At 39.9% G+C, this 26,232-nt stretch overlaps 1 protein-coding gene across 3 annotated transcripts in view; it reads right to left on the bottom strand.

The window, feature by feature from the left end:
* Positions 1-26,232, bottom strand: part of Ankrd30a (ankyrin repeat domain 30A) — a 68,143-nt gene that overhangs the window by 31,073 nt on the left and 10,838 nt on the right. For 2 of the 3 annotated variants that reach the window (XM_075983009.1, XM_075983011.1), the window contains exons 5-18: positions 24,610-24,671; positions 22,781-22,814; positions 19,851-19,923; positions 17,062-17,122; positions 16,825-16,976; positions 16,120-16,357; positions 15,546-15,607; positions 13,236-13,329; positions 7,171-7,269; positions 6,573-6,601; positions 6,380-6,452; positions 5,027-5,082; positions 3,452-3,606; positions 1,462-1,629 (exon numbers count right to left, since the gene is read on the bottom strand). In XM_075983009.1, coding sequence (XP_075839124.1) covers positions 1,462-1,629; positions 3,452-3,606; positions 5,027-5,082; positions 6,380-6,452; positions 6,573-6,601; positions 7,171-7,269; positions 13,236-13,329; positions 15,546-15,607; positions 16,120-16,357; positions 16,825-16,976; positions 17,062-17,122; positions 19,851-19,923; positions 22,781-22,814; positions 24,610-24,671 — 1,356 coding nt within the window. The remainder of the gene's footprint in view (positions 1-1,461; positions 1,630-3,451; positions 3,607-5,026; positions 5,083-6,379; positions 6,453-6,572; positions 6,602-7,170; positions 7,270-13,235; positions 13,330-15,545; positions 15,608-16,119; positions 16,358-16,824; positions 16,977-17,061; positions 17,123-19,850; positions 19,924-22,780; positions 22,815-24,609; positions 24,672-26,232) is intronic. The other variant, XM_075983010.1, reaches the window with a different exon arrangement.

Raw genomic sequence — 26,232 nt, 5'->3', positions numbered from 1 at the left:
TACCCCTCATGAGTGGATGGAAGGAGTGGATGGGACATGGGCTGGGGGGAAGAGGAGGTGGGAGGAAGAATGGGAGGGAGAACTCCGGTTGGAATGTAAGATAAATAAAATATAAATAAACAAACAAAAGAAAGAAACCCTTAGAGGAGAAAAAAGAAGAAACTAGAAAAGCTTGTTAGCGGTTACTGAGTCATGAATACATACAGATTTCTTTGCTTATATATAAATTAATTATATGATGATTGTTTTTACAGTTAGAATAAGGGGGAGAAGAGAAAAGCTTTTTAGTGTACATGTATGCATATGTGTGTATGTACACATGTGTTATAGGTCAGAGAACAACATGTATGAGCTGGCTCTCTCCATCAATTCAGGTTGTCGGGCTTGGTGGCAAACGCTCTCTTCTAAGCTACACTGATGCTCCTGTCTGCTGTTCCTGTACCTACAGTAAAATAGCTCTGTGTTTACCGCCTATGTGGGAGTGCTTCTCCAGTCCTCACATTAGGAAACCTTCTTTGGTTTCGTTTTGTTCTAAAGATAAGGTCTAACTCTGTAGCCTAGGCAAGCCTGGAATTCAGTGAGTGGTCTAGGCTGGCCTTGAACTCATGATGAGCTAATTGCCTCAGTCTTCCTAGTGTTGAATTACCAGCATAACCCAGGAGCAAGCTATACAGTGTGAAGAAGAATCCTACCTATCTTCAAGTGTTTTTCGGTTAATACAGTAGTAAATGAATCCACATTATCATTCTACTTTTAGTTGTAATTATTAATAATTTCTGAATCTTATTTCTGAATCAAGAATTTTCTAAATAAAAAGACGTATACCTCAATAATTTTAGGAAATTATTTGTATGAAAATATAATTTGCATTCCATTCAGGAAATACTGAGCGCACGATACATAAAGACATTTGCGACAAGGAACTGTTTCTATACTTTTTTATTTTACTGAATTTCTAAGCTAGTTTAACTTTCAGGACATGTTTAATCCATATCAGTATATTCCATTTCCCAACTTATTTAGAGAAATCTTAACACCAGAATGAATCTTAAAAAAATTAACTAGAAATTGTGAGGACAACGAATAATAACTCTTCAGGGAAAATGTCGTTTAATACCTTAGACACACCCCCCTGAATCGCACTGAGTAGGCATACACTTCTCTGCTGGTCCCGACATCATGCAAACATTCCAAACGCCTCCTTTAAAGGCAATTCGTAAACCACACAACTTCCTCCAGCTATTGCCTGCTTTTCTATTATCATTCCCAGCATAAAGATCTGAGGCGTTGTCTACACTTCCCTACTGCAATCAGACAGCCATGGTGACCCTTTACTGAAACCGCACTTGCCCTGATACAGGTTAGCTCTTTGTCTGGAGACTTCCATGTTGTGTTTTATTTCCACAACTGACTAGTCACAGCTAATGTTCCTTCACAGGGAATAAAGAGCTCAGACCTTACCTTGTTTCGCTTTGGTCTGTGTCACTTAGACTGGAGCCATCCTGCAGGTACAGTGGACCACCAGGTGGTGAGCCAGGCTTCTCAGTCACTGGCATCGTGACGGATTCTCTGGACACGCACTTTTCATTTTCCTTTTTCTTCATTTCCTTCATAAGCAAGGGAGGACCTCTAGAACAATCCATTAAAAAAGCTGGTGTCTTACAAATAGTTCTACTGACAAACATTCAAAAAAAGTAATTTTGGGGAAATTCTGATTCTTTTCCACCTTAATTTACTAAAAGCAAAAAAAAGCAATTAAACACTAGCTAACAGAAAATGTATAAATATACAATAATGGTACATGTAATGTATTGGAGTTACTATATGAGAAGTTTTATCTGAGGATAAGAAAAGCTTTTCTGAAGAGGTCAAACTGAGCCTATTTCCACCCTGGAAGTGTTTCCAGATAGGGCCTGCCCCTCCCAACTCCACAGGCCACCTGACTACACAGCCAGCTTCCCAAGATCTCCTCCCACAACGCTCACTGCCCAGAGTTTACTCAAGGCAGAGCAACCACACTTGGGGAGCCACACTAGAAGGAAACAGAAGAAAACCAGCAAGGGGGTGATGTTAGGATAAAGTTTGTTCATGAAAACAGTAGCCTGTTTTCAAACCTGCAAGGCATCAATAAAAGCTCCACAAAACAAACCAAGTCTCAGCTGTCCTACAACTTAATCCTCTCCTGAACATTGTACATGCTTACACTGAAAGGTGAGTTGAACAAAAGTCCCAATACAGAAATAAATATAAAAAACACAGATATGTGCCCCCAATCTACTAGTTCCACAGCAACAAGTACCAATGAGAGCGACCCAGATCATAGAGACAAAGAAAGATCATAACTGTGCTGAAACAATGCAGAGGATCTGAACATACCCCAAGGAAACAAAAGCAAAGACCTGGAGGAAATATACGCGCTAATCAAAGATATGAAAATGGAATTAAGTAAAGAGATAGAATTGCGAGAGAAAACCAGACTGAGGCGGTGCTGGAAATGAAACACTCAGTAAGCCAAGCAAACTCCTCAGAGGAAAGGCTCTGACAGATGAGTCCTGGGGACAAGGAGGAGAGACGGACCACTCAGTAAAGGTCAATCAGAAATTTTAGGAAAAAAAAAAGGAATAGAGCATGTGTACACTTTGGGACACTATGAAGAGAACTAACCTTCAAATTACGGGCATCTACAGAAGAAGGAAAATAATATCACAGTGAAGGTGTAAAAGAAAACTCCCCAATCTAGAGAAAGAGATGTCCATCCAAATACAAGACGCCTACAGAACTTGAAACAGACAGGATTAGAAAAGAAACTACAACACACTATAGTCAAAACATTAAAAACACAATAAAGAAATCTGAGAGAAAGGTCAAGTCATATATAAAGGCTGGTCAATCGGAATAACCTGATGATAGACAGAATACTTAATACTTTCCTTTTTAAGAAGCATTTAGATTACCTCCAACTTTAAGATATATTAATATACATATTCTTAAAATATGCATATGTATAACATATTTAGGTAAATATGCAAAACATATAACATATCCTTAACATACATTATGTTAGTTACTTCTCATGTGTAATTCATATTGTATATGAATGCATATGTGATTGTAAGTCATGTTCTCCTATTTCAGAGAATTTGATCCCAGCATGACGCTTCAGGCACTAGAAGGGTGCATGTCAAACTACGATACACGCTGCTGAACCAACTGCAAAGTACTCACCGGTCCAGTCAGGAGAATGCCTCCACTATTGTCAATTCTACTTATTTTTTAAAATATTAATTCATGTAAGTAGAAAAAAAACATGTCCTTTTATGTTTTTCTGATAATCATGTAAGGCTGAATATGTCTAATATATGCATAACATTATTTAATGGTGAACAGTAGTCCAAATTAGAACTGGTTTTATAGTTCTACACATACATAGCTAAATACTGCATAATCTTACCTATCATGTTCTTTACTTCCCTTCATAGGAAACTGCTGGTCATCAGTTTTTCCACTCTGCTGATTTACTCCATTCTCAACCCTGTCAGCAGCACCATTGTACAGACTTCCTGATAATTTTGCTTCATTATTTTTGTATTTTCTTTTTTCTTCAGCCTTTAATGAAAAGTTGACAGTAAGGATAACTTACTTTTCAAAAGACTTTTTTTGTGAGGGCACTGAAGAAATGGCTCCATGGCTAAGAGTACTGATTTGGTTCCCAGCACTCACACGGCAGCTGACAACTATCCCCAGGGACCCAGCATCCTCTTCTGCCCTCTGCCAGCAACAAGCATGCACACTGCACACATATATACATACAGGCCAGACACACCCACATGCAAAATAAAATAAAAGCCATTATTCAATGGAAGAGGAATTATTCTTTTTAAAAGTTTAGTTTTCACTGATTTTTACCACTTGACAGATCAGTCATGATTTAGATTTGACACTGGAGACCTGTGTGTTGTATATTGATAAAAAGAGATGATATGCAAAATTTTATTCTCAGGAGTTCTTCTTTAAGGATGTAGATTAAAAAAAAAGAACCTTATTTTTAAATACTGAGTATATACAAAGAAAAATTAGAAAACAATTGAGATTTTCACTGGACAGAAGAGCAACACCAATTTCCACTATAAACTACGATGGTGTATTCTTTGTTATTAAGTCCAGTTCTAATAGTCTCTGTTCAACAAACATGGTGGACAAAACCATTTAGAATATCTACCAGTTTCTAACAATGAAATAAAGTTTGGAAGTTAATGCATTTACTCCAATACTGCTCACTCCAATATGAACTCTCTGAACAGGTGACTGTGCTGGCTGGAGAATAGTTTAGCTATTTTGAGGGCACTGAGGGCGGAGTGAAGGATGCATGCATGTGAACACATCTGCGTGTGAATGAGTGTGGACACGTATGGGTCCTGAGGCCAGACGGAAATGTTGGTGTCTGCTCTAATACTCTACCTTACTCTACTGACACACAGCCTTTTACTGAAGTGGAAGCTTTTCATTTTGGTGCTGCTACTGAGCTCCCAGAATCAGCTCTCACTGCCCCCAGTGCTGGGGTTACCAACACACATGTCCACACTAGGCTTTTTGTACATGAGTGCTGGGGATTTGAACTCAGGTCTACAGATTCTTATACAGTGAGTACTTCTATCCTAGAAGAATCTCCCTAGCCCTAATTTAAATTTGATAACTAGTTATAATGTTTTTAAAATGAAGTATTAGGGACTAGAGAAATGGCTCAGTGGTTAAGAGCACATACTCTTGCAGAAGGCTGAGTTTGGGTCTCAGGACACTGTTAAGCTAATATCTGCGCATAATTCCAGCTCCAAGGAACTACACCCTCTTCTGCCCTCTGCAGGCACCTGCACACATATGCACTTGCCCGCCCATGTAATAAAAAATTTTAAATTAAATATTAAATTATGATATACTGATCCTAAAAGGCTAGTCTGAATGATACTCATCCAACATGCTGTACCACAGAGTCACGAGCACCGAAATCCAGGACTAAGCTTTCACGTACCTTTCTCTGGCTGTCTTCACTGCCACTGAGCCCTTTCTGCTCTTCTGAGTCTGGTTCTGCAGACAAATGCATATTCGGATAAAATAGACTTAGCTAGATAAAGTCTTTATAAACATAGGAAAATAAATAAAAATTTGTTTTTTCATCTAGGAGTTTAAGTTTAATCATTAGCTACAAAGCTAAATGTTTACGACCTTAGGAAATACTTTCAACTACTCAAAACTTCAACAAACCATTCAGAGACACCACCTGGAACCAAATTCACTGCATATAAAAATCTCAGTAATTCATGCACAAACTCCCTCAACATAAATACATCCTGGGGAGAGGCGCTAAAAATACCAGAGAACCATAACCTCACAGTGCACACCATTCCATCTCTGGCTTCTGGAATCACTGCCACTTCTCACACCTCTACCGCTCAACACTGCTACAAATGAAATGTTCCCAGCACTATGCTGATGGAGTGCTGTTATTCCAGGACTTGAGTCCACTCTGTGAAGCCCCGAGGGTCTGCACGTACACACGCACGCACATACATACATACACACACACATACATACATACACACACACATACATATTTACATACATACACACACACATACATACATACACACATACACAGGAGGCACGATGTGCCCGTCTACAATGTGACTGATTTAAGATCATCAATATAATAGCGTCAAGGTAAAATGATTTAAAGTACAAACACTGCTGCTGTTAAGAAACAAAGCTTGATTCTCAGCAAGCATCAGCATCCTCATAAGCATATTTTTCAGAAGATAGCAACTCACGAGGCTGCTGAGGCCAGTCCCAACCTCTAGGGTTCAAGTGATCCTCACTACAGCTTCCTGAGATGTTAGGTCCACAGGAATGCAGCACTGTGTCCAACTCTCCAGCAAGCATTTTCAAAGTTTGGGAGGCTAAAAAAAACCTTACAATCTCATAATTAACCTTTATGAATCCCCAGAAAGTGTCAGGATTCTGAACCGTAAACAAGTTTCTGAAATATTACAGGACATCTGAATGTCTTCTACTTTTAGTAAAAACCTCAATTCTGCTTCATCCTGGCTAGCCCTAAAACTTTTTTCTGTGTGTGTGTGTCAAAGCCACAAACTCAGAGTTTGACCGAGTTGAAGTCCCTAAGCGATTCCAGGAACTCCTCCGACCTCCAGGGGTGAGAGTGGGAACTGTGTTCCTGTCTCTTTACTACTGACGAATACCAACAATAATGTTCCATTATTTACTTCAAATCCTTGAACAAAACTGGGAGTAAAAAATGTTTAGGAATCAGAAGACTGAGCATTTCCAATATTGAGTGTACCTTCCCCTAGAGTATTACACAACTTACCTGATTTGAACGTCTGTACATCCTTCATTCCTGCTGTTTTGTTCAGAACAGGATCCGGCTTTTTGATGCTAGGCTGGTTGGGTTTGGAGAAGTTAAATCGTTAAAAGTAATTTGTTAAATTGTTAAGTATACATTTAGGAAGTATATATTTCATAACATGTAGTTAAAATTTATAATGAAAATATTATTATACCTCCATGACTGGATACTTCCTGAGGGTCTCTAAAAGGCAAAAGGGAAATTATATGTAATTAAAAATCTGGTACACCAACTGTCTATTTATGCAGTTACTATGGAGCCGAACCCTCATGCTACATTTGAAAATGATCAACCCTGCCACCCTCCTCTGCTTAGACCAGCAACATGTCAGAAATACATTCAATAAGGAACAAGAGGGTAAGTTTGACAAAACATGCAGGAAGGACTCAAAGTGAGGAGTTTCCAACGACTGTAAGTAAAACAGAACCGGGTATTTGCCAATGTCAGCATGCTGATGAGCAGACAGAAATGTGACCGTTAGTTAAAGGACCAAGTTACAACTGTGACGATTATTTCAGAGACGATGGCAGAAGCGTGTCTTAATGCAGCACACCAGGATGGCTCGTGAGATTATTCTACAAGCATTTATCACGTTCTTCAACTCACCCTGTAATTTACAAAGTACAAAGACGGGCCGATAGTTCAGTTGAAAGTACAATTCACTTCTCAACAGGGAAAATTTTCTAAATTGACCAGGCAGGATATATACTTGTAGAATAATAGTTAATAAAAATACCAGTTTTTTTCCATACCCTTGTGGGCTACTGGAATGCCTACATTTCTTGATTCCTCTAGTTTAGCCATCTTAAAGTTTCTTGATCCACTCATGCAAGAAGGTATATAAGTCACATCTAAGAAATAATGTATGCGTTTTTAATATTAAATGATTATAAAAGGAAAAGGTAAACTGAGTTGTCAGATATTAGCATCATAGATATTAACAAACTTTTATTTCAAAATTGGTTTAATATTTAAATTAGCAAGTAAGAAATGAACCATGTTGGTGCACACCTTGAATCCCAGCACTACAGCTCTGTGAGTTCTAGGCCAGCCTGGTTTACAGAGTGAGTTCTAGGACAGGCCCACAGAGAAACCCTGTCTCGAAAATCAAAAAAAAGAAATGAACGGTAATTCTGTGCTTTAAAACCCGTTTGCTTTGGCTGTTAACTATGTTAGTCTTTAACAGATTTTCATGAAACATCTACTTCATCAGAAATTAGCTATCTGGAAAGACAGCAAAGGCTTCCATAATTAATTACTCTAATCTAACTAACGTATTAGTGAGACCTGACGCTTGCTAGGTATTCAGAGGACAGCTCTGTGACTGCAGTAAATCAAATGCTAACACCATTTTCTACCTCCAGCAACATTTGAAGCACAATAACCTAACGTGACTGCCAACGTACTGATGCCGCCACGAGTTCCCTGGCATTCCCTCTTTATCAGCTCCAACATAGATGTGTTCCTTCTTCTATCTCCAGGGGATCCCACACCCTCACACCGACATACATGCAGGCAAAATACCAGTGACCATAAAATAAAAATTCCTAAGGTCAAAATTCAGTATGTTGATAAAGCATGGAACCTGGCTCTCTGGTATTAAAATATGGCATCCTAAAAACACTAATCTACTCTTTGTAACATTCACAGAAAACTGGCCTCCATTTACTGAATGAGTCGTTTGGGACTTGGTGACTCATTTTGATCCAAATGTTAAATCTGGCTGCTTTCTCACTGGATAAGGTGACCAACATAAAAGTAGGAAAATTTCCATTAAGAATTATTCCCTCATTCTATGGGCTATCCGCTTGCTCTGTTAATAGGTTCTTTTGCTAAGCAGAAACTTGGCTTCATGCAGCCCCTCTAGTGGTATCTGGGGCTTTTCCCTGTGCTGCTGAAGACGTATTCAAACTTCTTACTCAGTCTTCAAAAGTATTCCTTGTGTTTTCTGTCTTTGCTTGGACAGCTTTTGTTTTTGCTTTTTCAAAAGAGAGCCTCACTGAGCAGTCCTGTCCTGGAACTCACCATGTACATCAGGCTGGCCTTGAACTCTCAAGAGATCTGTCTGCCTCTGCCTCTGAGTACTGGGGCTAAAGGCATCCGCCGCCATACCTGGTTTCCCTTGTGTTTCCTTCTAAAAATCTTAGAATTTCAGGGTTTGTTTTAAGGCCTTTGATGCTCATCTCAAACCGACTCTGTACAGGGAGAGACACGAATCTTATCTCACTCTTCTGCAGGCAGACATCCAGTCTGTCAACAGCGTTTGTTAAAAGGCCTCTTTTCCCACGGAATGTTTTAGACTTTGTCCAAGATTAGGTGGCCATAGTCTGCTGGTCTACCTCTGGGTCTTCTAGTCTGCTCAACTGCTCACATGTATGTTTTTATGCCAGGAGGCCTGCCTTGAGCATTCTAGCTCTATAGTATAGTTTGAGATCAGATATTATGATACCTCCAGCTGCATTAAAATTCCTTAGGGTTGTTTTGGTTATTTGTGGTATTTTATGGTTCTTTATAAGTTCTTAGATTTTTTTCTATGTTAGTGAAATATGACATGGGGGTTTTGATGGTTATTGCACTAATCTGTAGGTTAATTTTGGCCATGCTGTCATTTTCACGATGTTAATACTGCCAGTCCAGGAGCATGGATGTTCTTTCCATCATCTGGCATCTCCTTGGGTTTCGTTTGTCAAAGTCTTGACATTCTCATTGAAGATGTCTTTCACATCTTCGGTTAGTTATATCTTATGTATACTTAATTCTTCTAAGCTATTATAAATGGGATATTTTTCTTAATTTCTTTTTCTGAGTGTATACTGCTGGTATATGAAGGCGAAGGCATAAGTCACAAACAATCCCACACCAGTTTGGAATTATGATTAATAAAATGGTTATTTATTTAAGGGGAAAAAAACTTACAGATCACTGTCCCAGACAACAGCCCTCTGTGCAATCAGGAAGGGAGTCTAGTAGCCGGGAGCAGAGCAGGAAGTAAGACAGAGAAGAGAGGGAAGTGGCTGCTTTTTTAAAGGGAGAGAGACCACACCCCAGTGGGCTGGTATCTCAGCGGCTATTGGCTGAAGGAGTGGAAGGAGCTCCTGCAACAGGTATATATGAAGGTTACTTTACCAACTACTTCAAAAAGAGGGCTGATATTGAGAATTTACAAAGAACTGCAGAAGTTAAATACCAAGGAAACAAAACTACCAACCAACATACGGGCTAAAAAAATGGATAGTTTTCAAAAGAAATACAAATAGCTAATAACTTTTTAAAAGTCTTGAACATCCCTAGTCATCAGGGAAATCTAAATTAAACTACTCAGATTCCACTTCATCCCAATCAACATGACTGCCATCAAGAAGTTGGAGAGGCTGGGTGGTGGTGGTATAAGCCTTTAATCCCAGCACTCGGGAGGCAGAGACAGGCAGATCTCTGTGAGTTTGAGGCCAACCTGGACTACAAGAGCTAGTTCCAGGACAGGTTCCAAAGCTACAGATGAAGCCCTGTCTCAAAAAACAAAAACAAAAAGCAAGCAAGGAAGAAAGAAAAAATGGAGAGGATGAGTGCACTGCTGAACCCTCAGCAAGAAGCTTCTTCGTGCAGAAGACGGGAATTAGCACAGAGACCTAGAACTGGACAGTGTGCAGACTGAGATATTTTGGAGCACTCAGCCCTAAATGGGATGTCTTTATCAAGTCCTTACTCTCAAGGCTCAGAGACCTGTGCAGAAGAGGAGGTGGAAAGGTTCTAAAAGCCAGAGGTGGTGGATGACTCCAAGGAAAACAACGTCTTCCAGACACAATAAATAAGGCTGGTGTAACGGCGTAAACGAATGCAGACAGATTGTAAAAATATATACAGCTTTAATGGAGAAATAGACTTACAGAACCACCGTTCCTGCGGAGACCAGGAAAGCAGAAGCAAGCTCTGCAAGCAAGCTTGCCAGATTTATAGGTAAACATTAGCCCGAGGCGAACAACGCCCCCTAAGGGGAGGGACTTATCCCTACAGGCTGGCAGACATATGAACCCACAGACACTTTGAGAACATGCACAAGACACGCACATGTTCAAGTAAGACAAGATCCCAGAACAAAGAAGAAGGGGAAGGGGACACAAAGTCCCACCCCTAACCAAGAGCTGTTTGCAATCGATGCCTGCTGGAAGAGGAAAATCAGTTTTCTTCAATGGAGTGTCACGGGTACATCAACCACACTCCAGGGCAGGCTCCATGCTCAGGAAAAACACAAAACAGATTCCATGGTTTTTGTACTTTTGTTCGTTGGCTGGTTTTTCTTTTGTTTTATTTTTGAAGAACATGAAGTTGAGTGGGTAAAAAGGGAAGGAAAGGATATGACCAAAAAATATAGTATATGAAAAAAATTTCAGCCACTAAATACGATGAGTATTCTTAAATTACACTAGGAGATATCATATGCATAAAAAGAAACTCTCAAAGAATTAAGATGCCCTATCATATGACAAAAGCATTTGTTCAACTATGTTCATAGCAGTATTATTTGTAATAGTCAGAACCTGGAAACAACCTAGATGGCCTTCAATGGAAGAATGGATGAAGAAAGTGTGGAATATATACACATTAGAGTACTACGCTGCGGTAAAAAACAATGACTTCTCGAATTTTGCATGCAAATGGATGGAAATAGAAAACACTATCCCGAGTGAGGTAACCAGGACCCAAAAAGATGAACATGGGATGTACTCACTCATAATTGGTTTCTAGCCATAAATAAAGGTCACGGAGTCTATAATTGGTGATCCTAAAGAAGCTAAATAAGAAGGTGGACCCAAAGAAAAACATATAGTTATCCTCCTGGCTATGGGAAGTAGACAAAATTGCCAGGGAAAAAATTGGGATCTTGGGGGTGGGGTGGGATGGGGGTAAGGGGAGTAAAGAACTCTTGTGTTATTTACTATAAATTATACTTTTTAAATTAAATAATATTCCTATTATTAAATTATACTTTTTAAATTAAATAATATTCCTATTATTATTACCAAGTGACTCCTGTTGATATTCCATTTATTTCCCTTCCTACAGATAAAATAAGAAGATTTGGCTCTTCCTATGAAACTTATGAAATCTTAATGTATGAGTTCTAACTCTGCCTCTTCTATCTGGTACACAAAAATAGACAATTTTGGTAGAGGGAAATTAAAAGTCAAACGATATTGTTATTTGCTTTCTTTTATAATGTGACTTTCCAATTGGATACTCAAACTAAAATGTAGTATAATACCTAGATAATCGGACAGATGAAGTAATTATCCCCAAATAATTATGAGGCAGGAGGAGACGACGTAGCAGTTAAGAGCACTTACTCCTCTTCTAGAGATGTTCTTCTGCTACTCATCCTCATCTTTAGAAGATTCTAGAAGTGCATCTTCTCAGGACCACAGGACATCAAAGCATAATTGACTTTCCATGCAGAAATTGAGATGCTTGGCCAACTGGGAGAACTGTCAACTAGTGTTCTCAGGGGGAAAGTCACGTTTCTGTTAAAGATCCCTGCGACTGAAAGGCACAACCCCTGACATCACAGGTCAGAACCAGATCATCTCGGGCTATCTTTACCACTCTCAATGGCCATTCCAGCCTCACCTCAGGATCTGACCTGGGTCCTCGGTCAACATGGGAAAGTATGAACTCATGTTACAGAAAAAAGCCACGCTATGCTAAACACTCCACGAGGCTGACCGAGTGCACTAATTAGAGAGAACTGGAATGATGCAGGTCCAGAGCCCTCAAACAGTCAGCTGTTTACTGTCCGTCTCTGTCTTTGGCCCACCACCCCTCTGACCACCAAGGACACTCCTTTTTGAAATGTACAGACAGACCCATAGATTCCACCAACTCAAAGGCTGAGAACATTACTAAATATCATCTGATGCCTGAACAGAGACTTTCTATAACCCATTCCCCTGATATCTCTACCCATGTACTATGGGTGTGTGTGTGTGTGTGTGTGTGTGTGTGTGTGTGTGGTGGAGATGGAGGGAAGAGAGGACTGAGTGAGTGCATGTGTCTGCAGGAACACATAGAGGCCATGGCTGTTCAGATGCTGTCCATTGTGGGCTTTTTTTTTTTTTTTTTTTTTGGTGGAAGTGGTTCTTGGTGTTTTTGAGACAGAATCTCTCATTGACTTGGTACTTTCTGAGCAGGCTAGGCTAGCTAGTCAGCGAACCCTACAGATCTGCCTGTCTTTGCCTTCCCAGCCCTGAATTACAAGCAAATGCCACCTTTTTTTTTTGAAGGGGGATTATTTTATTAATATGTTGTGAGGTTTAAATGCAGGTCCTCAAGCTTGCACAGCAAACACAGAAGCAGAGGCAGCTTCCATCAAGTAGTTTTGTTTTTGTTTGTTTTGAGACAGGGTTTCTCCGTCAGGACAGCCCTGGCTGTCCTGGAGCTAGTTCTTATAGACCAGACAGGCCTTGAACTCACAGAGATCTGCCTGCCTCTGCTGGGATTAAAGGCATGTGCCACCACCTGCAAATGCCATTTTCACCTATAGGCTTACTGAACTTCCCTCACCCATCACGAAACACACCCTTCTTGCATCCTCTGTCCTCACACTCGCCGCTGTCCTTGTCTTCAGTGCCCTTCCCCTCAAGCTTGGGCACAGTTTCCAGTGAAGTAAACATGCAGTGTGGCTCTTAGCAACACTCCCAGTACTCTGCTGGACCTTGGGAATTCATACACAACTTTCCACTGCTTCCTTCTACGGACGCAGCTGACAACACATGATACTCTAAATAGAGACCCGTCAAATGGCTTTAAATAAAGCAGTTCTTACCTTCTACCTGTCCGTGTACTCTTGCCTCTCCTGTCGGATCTGCAGCACCATAGAAATGATCTACACCTCTCAGTGAAACACTGTCGGAGATACTCTGTGGAAGAAGACATCAAAATGAGTTACATACGGATTTCTTAATGGTTTTCTAAAATAGTTCAATTTCCTGTTTAAACAGAAAAATAAGATAGCATGCACTCATAAGAAACATGCCAGTGCCGGGCGGTGGTGGCACACGCCTTTAATCCCAGCATTTGGGAGGCAGAGGCAGGCGGATCTCTGTGAGTTCGAGACCAGCCTGGTCTACAAGAGCTAGTTCCAGGACAGGTTCCAAAGCCACAGAGAAACCCTGTCTCGGAAAAAACAAAAAAACAACAAAAAACAAAAAAAGAAAGAAAGAACGAAAGAAAAAAAGAAAGAAAGAACGATGCCAGTAAAGGAAACTCTCTAAATTTGCTCTCTAGATAAAACCTAACTTTGCTCTGCATCTATGAAGGAAAGCATGAAAGATCAGAAGAACATATTCATAAAAATATTAATCTATTTTCATGTTTCAATGAGCAACTAAGCTCAGAATACTTAACATTACTTCTTATTCTCCATGTAATGTAAGGGGATGATTTAAGAAAACAGACATTTTAAGACAGCATGAAACACTTAAAATGTACCCAATGGTAGAAGTTTAAAGTCAAAACAAGAAACCTGGCACGCACGGTAAGAGACTTCAGAGTGTGCCACGCTGGTTACACACAGAGCATGGGAGAAGCTCCTCCTATATTTAGGTAAAGGAAGCTTAGAAAAATCTAAGAATTGTTGTGTAAAATTTTTACTGCCAGCAAAAATAGCTGAATAAAAACAATAAAAAATCTTTTGTTTGTATAAATAAAATCCAAAAAAATCAGATGTAGAATATGACCCCTTCTCAATAAAAAAGGAACTTCTAAAATATGCAGTAAGCTTTGATAAGAAAGGACATAAAATATTTAAGTGTTTAAAATTTGCTAGGGAATTGTTTTGAATATAGTATAGTGTGTGTGTGAATACCAGACTTTGTGCTTCTGAATCATCTCAGGACATTTAGAGCAAATGATGAACAAATGTGATCCACTGTTCCTTGGAACGTTCTGGACTCTCATGGGCTGGCTGCTGCTTCCAACCTCTAGGTGGGAGTCTAAATGCCATTCTCAGAAAGCACCCTAGTAAGGCCAGCTCCACTCCTCCCTCCTACTTGCTTTATACGAAGCAGTTAGACTGACTTACAATATGTTGTTTGGTCCTCTGTTCTATCGTTACTTGAGCACTGAGCCCTCATTTGCAGTAGTCAGCATCTAACTGCCTCGGACATAACAGTAACTCAGCCACAGAAATGTATTAGGGGCAAAGCATTCAAGCTCTCATTAGAAAGACCACATGCACGGAATCACTAGATTCTTCTCGGTTATCTCAACTAATGGTTTATTGAGACTTACCATTTCCAGACTGGAAATGTGTCTGCCCCTTCTACCTTCCCATTTTTTTTTTCTTGACACTACTTCTCCACTGCCCTCTAGCAGGAAACTGGCCCTCAGTGTCCATCTCATTTTGAAGAGCACTTGGATCTTGCTGCTACTTATTTGCAGACACCTGTTACACCTCACAAGATGTTTATCTCCTCACCACACCTGTGCACCACACGTCTTTATGGCACAACAAAGTCACTGATGTTCAGACAGGTCCCCACCCCCCAAATTCTATAAATATTAAATGCCAGGACTATGTATGAACACGTCTTGGCTGTGGTGATTCCAGTATGCAGTCACTACACATCCAAGCCGGCCCCAACTCGTTCTGTGGTGGTGTCATTCAAACTGGCAATCATTGATATTTATGTTACTTCAAGCATGGATCCTACACTGAACTCCATACATTTCACTTCTGAAAATGATTTAAATATATTAAAGAAGAAGTTAAATTAAGACACATTTAAACAGAATCGCTGTAACCCCACAGTTACGTTCATTCTCTCCCTTCTCCTGACTTAGTTTCCAGTCTCATTTGCTATCCTTTCAGGGTTCAGAAGGATCCCATGGCACTTGCACACCCCATATCTATCACAGAACCTTGTAGGTCACAGGTTGAAATGATTTTTTAATTTTTAATTAAACTTAACCCAAAGTTGTTCCACATTATTAAACGAGTCATACAAACTAGCAGAATTGTACTATGAGCTGCACACGGTAGCTAACTGTTATCTATAGGTTAACATGGGAGGAAACACCCTCAAAGGCATCATGTGGATGAGAAAGCAAGCATCTTATGTTTCCTTGTCAGTACCTCAGAATCCCAAGGTGATTCTTCATCTTCATCTTCTCCTAATCCTAACGCAGTCATCATTTCTGTAAAATGTGGTCATACATACATACATTAATGAGAATATTTATCACTAATTTCTTTCTTTCTTTTTCTTTTCCTTTTCTCTCTCTCTTTTTTTTTTGGTTTTTCAAGACAGGGTTTCTCTGTGTAGCCAAGGCTGTCCATCCTGGAACTCACTTTGTAGACCAGGCTGGTCTTGAACTCACAGAGATCCACCTGCCTCTGCCTCCTGAGTGCTGGGACTAAAGGTGTGAGCCACCACTGCCCAGCTTATCACTGAATTCCAAACAGATGCATATTTACCTACATTCATAAAATTACAGTAAAGATAATAGCAAAAAGGAATTTCAGTGGGTTGAAGCAGTTTCAGAAAGAATGGGTAGCAGCAAAAAAAAAAAAAAAAAAAGAAAAAGAAGAAGAAAAAAGCAAGAGAAAAACTATTAAGAAGAAACGGATACTACTTCTGGATGTAGAACTAGAGCTTTTTATAGCAGCGTTAAAACATGGAAAGTGTTTTAAGTATTCACCAACTCACCACTTTTATTAGTTTTGTGCCAACCACTGGCATAGGCTAAATTGCTATGGTTTGGTTGTTCTTGTGAAGCCCTTTCAACAACATCAGCACCGTTTTCTTGCGAAGCACTTTCGACAATCTCAGCACCATTTTCTTGTGAAGCACTTTCAACAATATCAGTATCATTTTCTTGTGAAGCACTTTCAACAATATCAGTACCATTTTCTTCTCTTCCAATCGCAGGCTCAGTTGCTCCTTCCTGTGGGGAAAACATCCAACATCAGTATTTCAGTGCATTTTACAGGGGCTATTTACCGTTTAGTGAAAACGGCAGATCACAGTAAGATAAAGGTCGGTGCCTCAGTCTGAGCTGCACCAAATGAAGTGTAGAGGACTTGGCAGGCAGACCCGAAGGGTGCTGTAAGAGCAGCATAAGGGGCTGGAGAGAGGGCTCCGCAGGTGAGAGCACCTGCTGTGTTTCCGAGGGCACAGCTATAACTCCCAACACCACATGGGAGCTCAGAACCATCTATGTAAGTCCAGGTCCAGGGCACCTGATGCTTCTGGCCTGCATCCATCCGTACATGTGGCACAATGCTCATATAAATAAATCTTAAAAAAGAATATAAACCAATAATTATATGAAAAGAGAAAGGATCCCTCCCCCTCCAATCCCATCTAATCAAAAAGGATTCCTGAGCTTTAAAGATAAAAGAATTTACATACCACTGGGTCAGGTGATGTACAGGACGGAGAAGAGGCCAGGACTCTGGCTGATGTCCCAGGACCAATTTCAACTGCATCTTCATTTTCACTGTTGGAATTACTATTGTCAAACAGGCTACTATTTTCTAGGTTCTCAATGCCACATTTTGTTTCTATTACAAAAAAAAAAAAACCATGAAAATATTTACCTTTAAATGAATGAATAGCACAAAAATAGGCCATCTTCAAATGACTTACGGTTTTTCTTAGACTGTTGAGCAGCTGCCCATAGCTCTGTTAAGTTAATTTTGGGGACATTCTAGAAAAACAAAAATAATTTCAAAAATAACATATAATAAAAATAAAACAATTATAATATTCACTCTTACTATCTGGTTTACTACAAAGAATATATTTCTGAATCCTTCAGATAGATTTAAATATTAATTCTGCCATTTACTAACCTAGAAACCTCTACTGCATAAAGATCATGGGATAGGAATATCACCAAAATTTTAATTTCCTTAAACCTGATTATTACATATTTTTTGATAATCTTTAGTGTATTACTTACATGAAAATAACCTAGAACAAAAATTTATTCACAATTTAGAGTACTTCTGAAAATATCATTTAAAAAAAATTTTAAATACTTTGAACACACAGCCATGACTTATATTTATATGAATTACTTCTCGAGGAGAAACTATGAAGGCTTATTTTTCTGCAGTTTATGGGCAAACAGTGTAAAGTTATTCTATCCTGTGTGCCAAGAAGCAAAATGTAAATTATTATATATATTTAGCTCTTTCTAAGAGAGAAGGGAAAAAAATAAATATTTTTTATTGAGAGGCAAAGACTGACTGAGCCACGCGTAGCAACTAAAGAGATAAGGTGACTAAACATGGCAACAATGAAGAAAAAGGCACTGATGGAAGACACTGAAGACATGTGACATGTGTTCTGAAGGAAGAGTTTATGCTGGGAATAAGTCATATTAAAAGAGTAAGGGAGGCTGGGCGGTAGTGACACACATCTTTCATCTCAGCACTCAGGGCAGTAGCTCTCTGTGAGTTCAAGGCCAGCCTGGTCTTCAAGAGCACAGAGCAAGTTCCAGGGCAGGCTTCAAAGGTACAACAGAGAAACCCCGTCCCAAAAGGAAACAAAACAAAACACACCACCACCACCAACAAGGTGAGGGAGGGACAGAAAGAGTAGATGAGGGAGGAAAAATATAGAATGAGTTTAAGTGAAGGAGAAAAGAGAAAAACTTGTGTTAATTAGGGTCACTACTGCTGTGATGGAACACCATGACCAAAGCCAGTTGGGGAGGAAAGGGTTTCTTTGGCTTTCCCTTCCGTATCTGTTCATTATGAAGGAAGTCAGGAAAGAAACACAAATAGGGCGGAGACCAGAAGGCAGAAGCTAATGCACTGGCCGTGGAAAGGTACTGCTTACTGGCTTGCTCCTCATGGCTTGCTCAGACTGCTTTCTTATAGAACCCAGGGATGGCCCCATCTACAGTCGACTGGGCCCTCCTCCATCAATCACTAATTTAAAAAATGCCTTATATCCTGACCTTATGGAGGCATTTTCTCAATTGAGGTTTGCTGTGGGACAATGGTGTGTACCCTGTCAATTTTAATAAAACGCTGATTGGCCAGTAGCCAGGCAGGAAGTATAGGTGGGGTGACCAGATAGGAAGAAGAGGTGGGGCAACAAGAATTCTGAGAAGAAGGAAGTTTCAGTCTGCAGTCGTCACCCGGACAGAGAGGAAGCCAGACACAGAGCAAGCAAGATGTGACTGCCTTGCCGAAAAAGGTACCAAGCCACATGGCTAACACAGACAAGAATTACGGGCTAATATAAGTTATAAGAATTAATTAATAAGAAGCATGAGCTACTAGGCCAACCAGTTTATAATGAACGTAGACCTCTGTGTATTTCTTTGGGACTGAACGGCTGCAGGGCTGGTGGGACAGAAACCTCAGTCAACGGAGGTTTCCTCCTTTCAGACAACACTGGCCTGTATCAAGCTGACATGAAACTATCCTGCACAACGAAAGCCTAAGATTTGTAAAGAAGTATGAGAGCCTTGATTCATAGTACATCCCCACTAATGATTTGTAATTACATTTTGTAGACATTACTATAATGAAAAGATTAATTCTGTGTTATAAAATAATGCTTTATTAGTCAATAATCATGGTTGTCTAACATCACCTGAGAGATGTAACATCATTACAAGATAAAGTAAATACTGCAAAAAACAATGCCCCATTAATGTCCTACTTGGAGAAAGATGGCTAATCAAAGTTCAATGGGTAATATATAGCTTCAAAAAATATTATTTAATCCAATATGGGTAGGCCTCAAAATAAGCTTAGGATATCTTAATCATCTCATTCATAATCGAAATCCACAGTTTCAGGACGGCAGATACACACTGATGCTTTTTTCCTTTCCATACTTCTTTAATCTGTTTTTGGTTTTTTTTTAACATGACACATTTCCTCAGTGTAGCTCTTAAGAATTTATATCTAAACATCAAAGAATTTATATCTAAACATCAAAAGGGAACATGAAGGTGAGCATGTTTTTAGAAATTCAATAGACTTTATGTTTTTATATATGACATTTCCTCAATACAATGCACCTGAATTTACACTAAAAGGGAATATAAAGGTAAGCCATATTTCTAGAAATTCAATAGACTTTATTTGGGGTAGACCATCTACTCCTCAAGCATACAGATAAAAACCGGAGTGAAAAAAGTGAGACAACCCTTTCAACACAGACTGTAATAAACAGATTTAAATTAGTGTATTTTTACAATTTCTGGTATTAGGTAATTTATATGCAGATTAAGAATAGAAAAAGAGAAAAAGATCACCTAAAATCTATATTTTAGCTAGGCAGTGACTGTGCACACCTCTAATCACAGCACTCGGGAAGCAAAGAAAAGAAAACAGTGATAGATCACCACTAAATTTAAGAGCAAACACTCAACAAAGCAAAAACATTATTTTCACAAAACTGCATTTTACCTTGGTATCAAAACTGTAGTCATCCTCATCTGATGAAGGCCAGGAATCAGCAGGATCGGGTATGCGAGAAGACCTTAGGACAATACCCAACAAAAATTCTAATCAAGTTCTTAAAAGAAATCTAGGAACAAATCAGTGACATCATCGATGCCTGACGTCACTTTTGACTCCAGAACAGAAGAGAGTATGACAACCCAAAGCATGGACAAACCCTGCCCTCCCTGCTCAAACACTCAGTGGGAATAAAGAACGGCGGCCTTGTACTCAGCCTGGAAACCTTCACACCAGGTCTGATGGCACAGGCCTACAATCACAAAGTGCAGCAGACTGCCACAAGCTGAAGGCCAGTCTGATTTACATGGAGAGTTGCAGGCTGAGGAGGGCTATGCGGTAAGACCTAGGACCTGAGAGCTTCCAGGACCTTAAAACAGTACAGGGAATCCCAAGAAATACTTAAAGGGTTTGAAAATTAATTTAAGTTACTTAAGTACAAACTAATAGTGTTGGCAATATATATTCTAGAGATTAAAACACTAAAAACTATAAAAATCCAATTGTTTTTCCCAAATAGGTCATGTCTTGCTTAATTAAGTACACAGAAACCATCAATCCATTGAAAACCATCATAGGTACTGACATATTGTACCTCTCACTTCCTTATGAAGAACCTACAAATCTTTATTCCTACAGGTGTCCTCTCCCAGGTCCCTTTTCTGCAAAGCTCAATGGCAATTTTCAACCTTTAAACCTTCGCCTTGCGAAGGCACAGATCCTGAGACAAGGAAGGGCTCAAATGCAGCAAGCAGCAACTCTGTCTTTCTACGAATAACATCGCCGTCACCTGCCACCAACCCGGAAAGAGCTCATGACTGACTGTACTTCTGGTTAATTCTGCGGTGGCCCACCCATAAGGACATCAGTGAGCGAGGAGGGGACACATGCACTTCCAGTCTGCTGGTACTGAGGGGCCCTGTACTACCTTCTGTGAGTGGGGGTGACGGCGGATGTGGAGCCACGTTCCTGCCTGCTGAAGGATGGGCTACCCAGGAGCTCAAACTAGATCTAAGAATTTTCAGCAGAAACCTTCTACGTTTCCTTGAGAGTCTGAAATTCTAGAGGTTTTCACTTTGTCTAAAGAGTGTCAGGAATACTTAGCTGACAAAAAGAAAATGGGAAAAAAGAATTTATTTTATTTGAGAAAAATTAGTTATGAGAACTAAATACAAGTTAAAAACAGTTAAAGAAATAAGAGATGAACTAGGAGATGATGCAGTAGTTAAAAGCGTTCAATTATGCAAGTGTAAGGACCAGAACTGGGGTCCCCAGAAATCCACATAAATGCCAGAGGGGCATGGCAGCCCATCTGTAACTACAGCCTCAGAAAGTAGAAACAGGATCCCCAAAGCAACTCGGCTTGCAGGACCAGACATAATGGCAAGTTCAGGTTAAAATCTGATACCCCGCTTCAATGAATACAGTTGAAGAACAATCAAGGACAATTCCCATTATCAACCTCAAGCCTTCTCAATATATCCCACTCCTAAAATCATGTCTCTGTCTCTGTCTCTGTCTCTGTCTCTCTCTCAGAAATCTGTAAGTTGAAAATCAATTTAAAGTATCGTCTAGGACTGAGATTTATAGAAGGCTCATCTAGGATGCACAGAGGCCTGCGTTCAGACTCCAGTACGGTATGAAACTGGCTATGGTGGTTCATACCTATAATCTTCCTGAGATGGAGGCAGGAAGATCAGAAGTTGAAAGACATCCTTGACTATATAGCAAATTTGAGGCCAACCTGGACTATATGCGACTCATTTCAAATAAATAAAACAGTATTTTTATAATCCTGTAAACAGATCTAAATGTAATTAATACAACACAGTCTGCATACTATTCTTCCTTCCAGTCTGAGTTCCTCTCCAGAGCTTGCCTGATTTGGAATGTCTGTGGTCTTACAGTCATAGCTGGGTAAGAGCTATCCTAAAATCTCTGAAGACTGAAAACAAGGCATAGCCTGCCACTGCAACTGTCAAAATGATTAGGGCAAACTCTATGAATATAACTACTTCTAAGGAAGACTTTTGACCAAAGTTAACATAACCGGATTTGACTTTCTAAACTGTCCTGCCCTAAATCTTATCCCAGTGCTGCACAGGCCCCGCTCGATCTATGCAGAGGGGCAACAGACTGGATTTGGGAGCTGAAGAGATGGCTCAGCAATTAAGAGCACTGGAAGCTTCTCCAAAGGAGCTAAGTTTGGTTTCCAGCACCCACATGGCAGCTCACAACCACCTGTAACTCCAGTTCCAGGGAACCTGACCCCTCATCTGGTCTCCATGGACACCAAGCACACACATGGGACACAGACCTACATGCAGGTAAAACACTCATAAAGTAATAATTTAAAAAACAGCATAAATAAATAAATGAACCCTTTTTCTAAAAAAAAAAAAAGATAGACTGACAGTAAGGTACCAATAAACCATGAGATCATAGGCTAAGTAACCCTTCTGAGTGACTGCTGCCTAATGAGTAGGAAGGAAAGCAGAATGTGAGTATGGGGTTAACAACAACAGATACTTTGCAAAACTCTTGCGACTACTGTAAGAAATAAGTGTTAAGCCAGGTGGTGGTGGCGCACACCTTTAATCCTAGCACTCAGGAGGCAGAGGCAGGCGGATCTCTGTGAGTTCGAGACCAGCCTGGTCTACAAGAGCTAGTTCCAGGACAGGCTCCAAAACCACAGAGAAACCCTGTCTCGAAAAACCAAAAAAAAAAAAAAAAAAAAAGAAAAAGAAATAAGTGTTAATCACACCACACAGTATACTTATCTGCTCACAGCAGAACACTTAACAAATCTTAGTTTCTATCCCCCGCATTCTCTAATCAGTTAACATTTAATTTTAACAATGTTATATATTCCTACCCACCTGCTTAAAGATTCATCTTCAGAACCGTTATCCACTGTTGAAGAAAAATAAAAAATACATTTTAAATTAACAATAGAAAAATGTAAATTAATATGTGTTGTCATTATCCAGCTTTCTCTTTGGTACCACACCAGAGGCTATCCTACAATGAATACTAATACTACTACTGATTAGGTAATTAATTCATTAAGAATGCTTGTCCCTCCTTCTTCGTATTCATCAAATCCAAGAAAGAACAGAACGTATACAAATCCGATACCGAAAGGAAAACTGCCGGGATGTGCCCACAGTCCTAACTGAACACTACCAGAGCGACAGCAGATGGCACAATTAGCAGGATCCACATCACATGCAGGGCTTCTCTGGACTAACGGCACTGGGAACAACTGCGGGAGTAGTTACGTTGTTGTGATGCAGTACGGCTTTCCCGGGTTTTTAGTCAATACTGCAGTGAGGATAAAAAACCCTGGTACAAATAAGCACAATCTAGGAGCACTGTGCAATCTTAATGTATAAAAATAAGGCTATTAACTCAAGCTTTCAGAATGTGACAACTGGTTTTCCCTGGTAAAAGAAAAATAAATCTTATTCCATGAAAAGTATAAATTAAACAAACTAAGTGTGTTGGCATTTCCCATGATGCTACACATGCCAAGTCAGGGGCTTTGTTCAGTGGCAGAGAACCTGCCCTACGAAACAGAACAGAACAAGATGGGCCTGGTGGTGTGGTGGAAGCAAGCGTACCTTAAACAGCTATATCCAATCACCTTGATACTGAACTTAATGTTTCAAACACCAGGAAACTCATTCACTGTATTATCCAACCACGCAACTATGCAGGAAAAAGTATAATTATGAAGACAGTAAAAAGAGCAGTGGTTGTCAGGGGGTGGGGTCTGGGAGAGAGAAACAGTAGCAGTCCAGGGAATATTTAGGACAATGGAATTATTCTGAATGTGATGATGCTACAGTGGTAACTACACGTCGTACACTGGCCTACAGCCATCGGATGTACAAGACTCAGAGTGAAGTCTCGTCTACACTGGACACGCTGGAGTACGATGATGTCAGTGTAGGGCTAGCAGTTTCAGCAGGTGTACGCACTACTCAGGTAATGACAATGCGAGAGCCTATGTATGCGTGGCTATATGGGAATTCTGTTCCTTCCTGATAATTTTGCTGTGAACCTGAAAGTTCCCTCAAAACTAAAGGTTCATTCTTAGCACAAGTGCGTGCACACACATACAAATGCACATACACAGGGGGAAAAAGAAAAAAGAAGTTATTTATTGCTTGAAAAAGAAAGCAAGCCTACTATGAGAAGAAGGAACAATACTGGTATCCTCTTTTAAACTGAAGACTCTGAAAACACACAGAACAATTTTAATTCCACACCGAGCGGAGAAATTGGTAAAAATCAGTGAAAACATACTGTACCTACTTCTATACTTTATTAGTGACTCCAACAACTAGATAACATTCTCTTAATAAGTGCAAGCTATTTGCTGTAAAATCCATTCTGGTGCTAAGTGCAACCTGCCGCAATGTGGGTGGGGGAAAGACCAACATAATAACTGAAAATCATCTTCCCGTGGATTTCAGGGACCAACATTAAATGATCTAATTTTTCAGGAATAGTTTTAGTCTGCAAATTTTCTTTAACTAATTTCTTATATAATCCTCACTTCTAGACTGAGAATAAAGGGAAAAAGTACAAAGGTCACTTACATGATTTTTGTTTATACTGCTCTTCTGGGGTCTAAACTTTCTGAACTGCACATGTTCACCCAGGGAGGCCACAAAGAGAGACTCCGCATGAGGAATCTTACCTGGATTGCTATTTTCAGAATTTTTTTGTCTCTTCCCATCATATTCAAATATTTGTCTGTTGCTATGTTAAAAAAATGACAAAAATTACTATTTTAATCCTGAAAAGCACAATTACTAAACATATTAATTAAATTCATAACGATATTACAATCAAAATCAGAGCTAACAACAGAACCATATCCCATGTAATTCAAATGTAGTTCTTCAAGCTTTTGAGTGTGCTTTCAATAAAAAAAAAACAAAACCCACAGGTGAAATGGTGAAGAACTGAAGAAGGATGGTTAAACCAGAATGGCTGGGCAGAATGTATAGTGATGTTTTATTTATGTTTTAATAACTGAAGCTTGCCTAAAGATAAGAAGGGCAAAGCTAAACCATTAGGGGTCAGGCAGTGGTAGCACACATATTTAATCCCAGGATTTGGGAGACAGAGGCAGAAGGATCTGAGTTCAAGGCCACCCTGGGCTACACAAGATCAATACTGAAACAGATCCAGGTGGTGGTACCTCACACCTTTGATCCCAGTACTAAGGAGTTAATCGCCTTTATCCCAGCACTAGAGGGAAAATAAAGTGAGAGGAGAGAGGCTTAGTCTACTTAGTCTGCGGTCGCCCAGCCTTGGTAGAGGTAAGACTTCTCTAGTGGCTTGGCTGCCTTGCTTTTCTAGTTTTCAGGTTGAAACCCAGTATCTGTCTCTGGGATTTTATTATTTGCGCTACAAGAATGGAAGGTACCCTCAGCACAGAGCCCCAGCCCTGGAGGTGACAGTTAACTCTTAGGCAGCACATTCTCTTAGGCTGAATGCCCCCTTTCAAATATTATGGAATGTAGTACTTTTGATTACTCAGTTCCTCTGAAGATCCATAGAGAAAATATAAATACATGCCCAGCTATTCCGGAGTTCTAAGCAGAATCTAAAGGAGTGTGTGTGTGTGTGTGTGTGTGTGTGTGTGTGTGTGTGTGTGTGTGTTCACAGGTTCTAATACAAAATACTAAGGTTTACCTTGATCATTAGCTTCAGTTCTTTGTGGCCGTTTGTGCCAAGTCAGCTACACCGTGAATTGAACTAAATGTACTGGCAAACATCTCATTAAATTAGGTAAATGCTTCCTACGACTGAACTAATAAATCATACCAAGGGCAGAAAACATAAAAATTAAGACTTGGTTTGGACACTATTCCTTATCTGTCTACTCCAACTCTGAACCAGTAGTTCTCTCTTAAACAATGCTTAATTTCTACATTTATCTCTAACAAGTGTGGAAGACAAATTGTTATATGTGGTTGGGCGTGAGGAGGACCTGGGTCCTGGAGGAGTGTAATCTTCCTTGATTTAGAGATGTCTGCTGAAAAGCTTCCTTTTTATCCATATCTTAAACACTTTGAAAAGCTAAGGCAGATCCGGGAGCTTTCTGGCCAGCCTGCCTGGCCCAAAAGATGAACTTCTGATTTATCACTCTCCACCCTACTCCTTTAAAACAGGCTCTTTCACCAAACCAGAAGTGCTTTTGGATGGTTAGCCAAAGCTAGGCAGGCTGGCCAGGAAGGCCCCAGGATCTGCCTGCCTCTGCCCCGTCTAACTAGGGTTACAGACACACACAGGGGCTGGAGATCCTAACTAC

The sequence above is a fragment of the Microtus pennsylvanicus genome, chromosome 8, assembly GCF_037038515.1.
Source record: "Microtus pennsylvanicus isolate mMicPen1 chromosome 8, mMicPen1.hap1, whole genome shotgun sequence".
NCBI classification, from domain to species: Eukaryota; Metazoa; Chordata; class Mammalia; order Rodentia; family Cricetidae; genus Microtus; species Microtus pennsylvanicus.
This window is presented reverse-complemented; position numbering and strand designations above follow the sequence as displayed.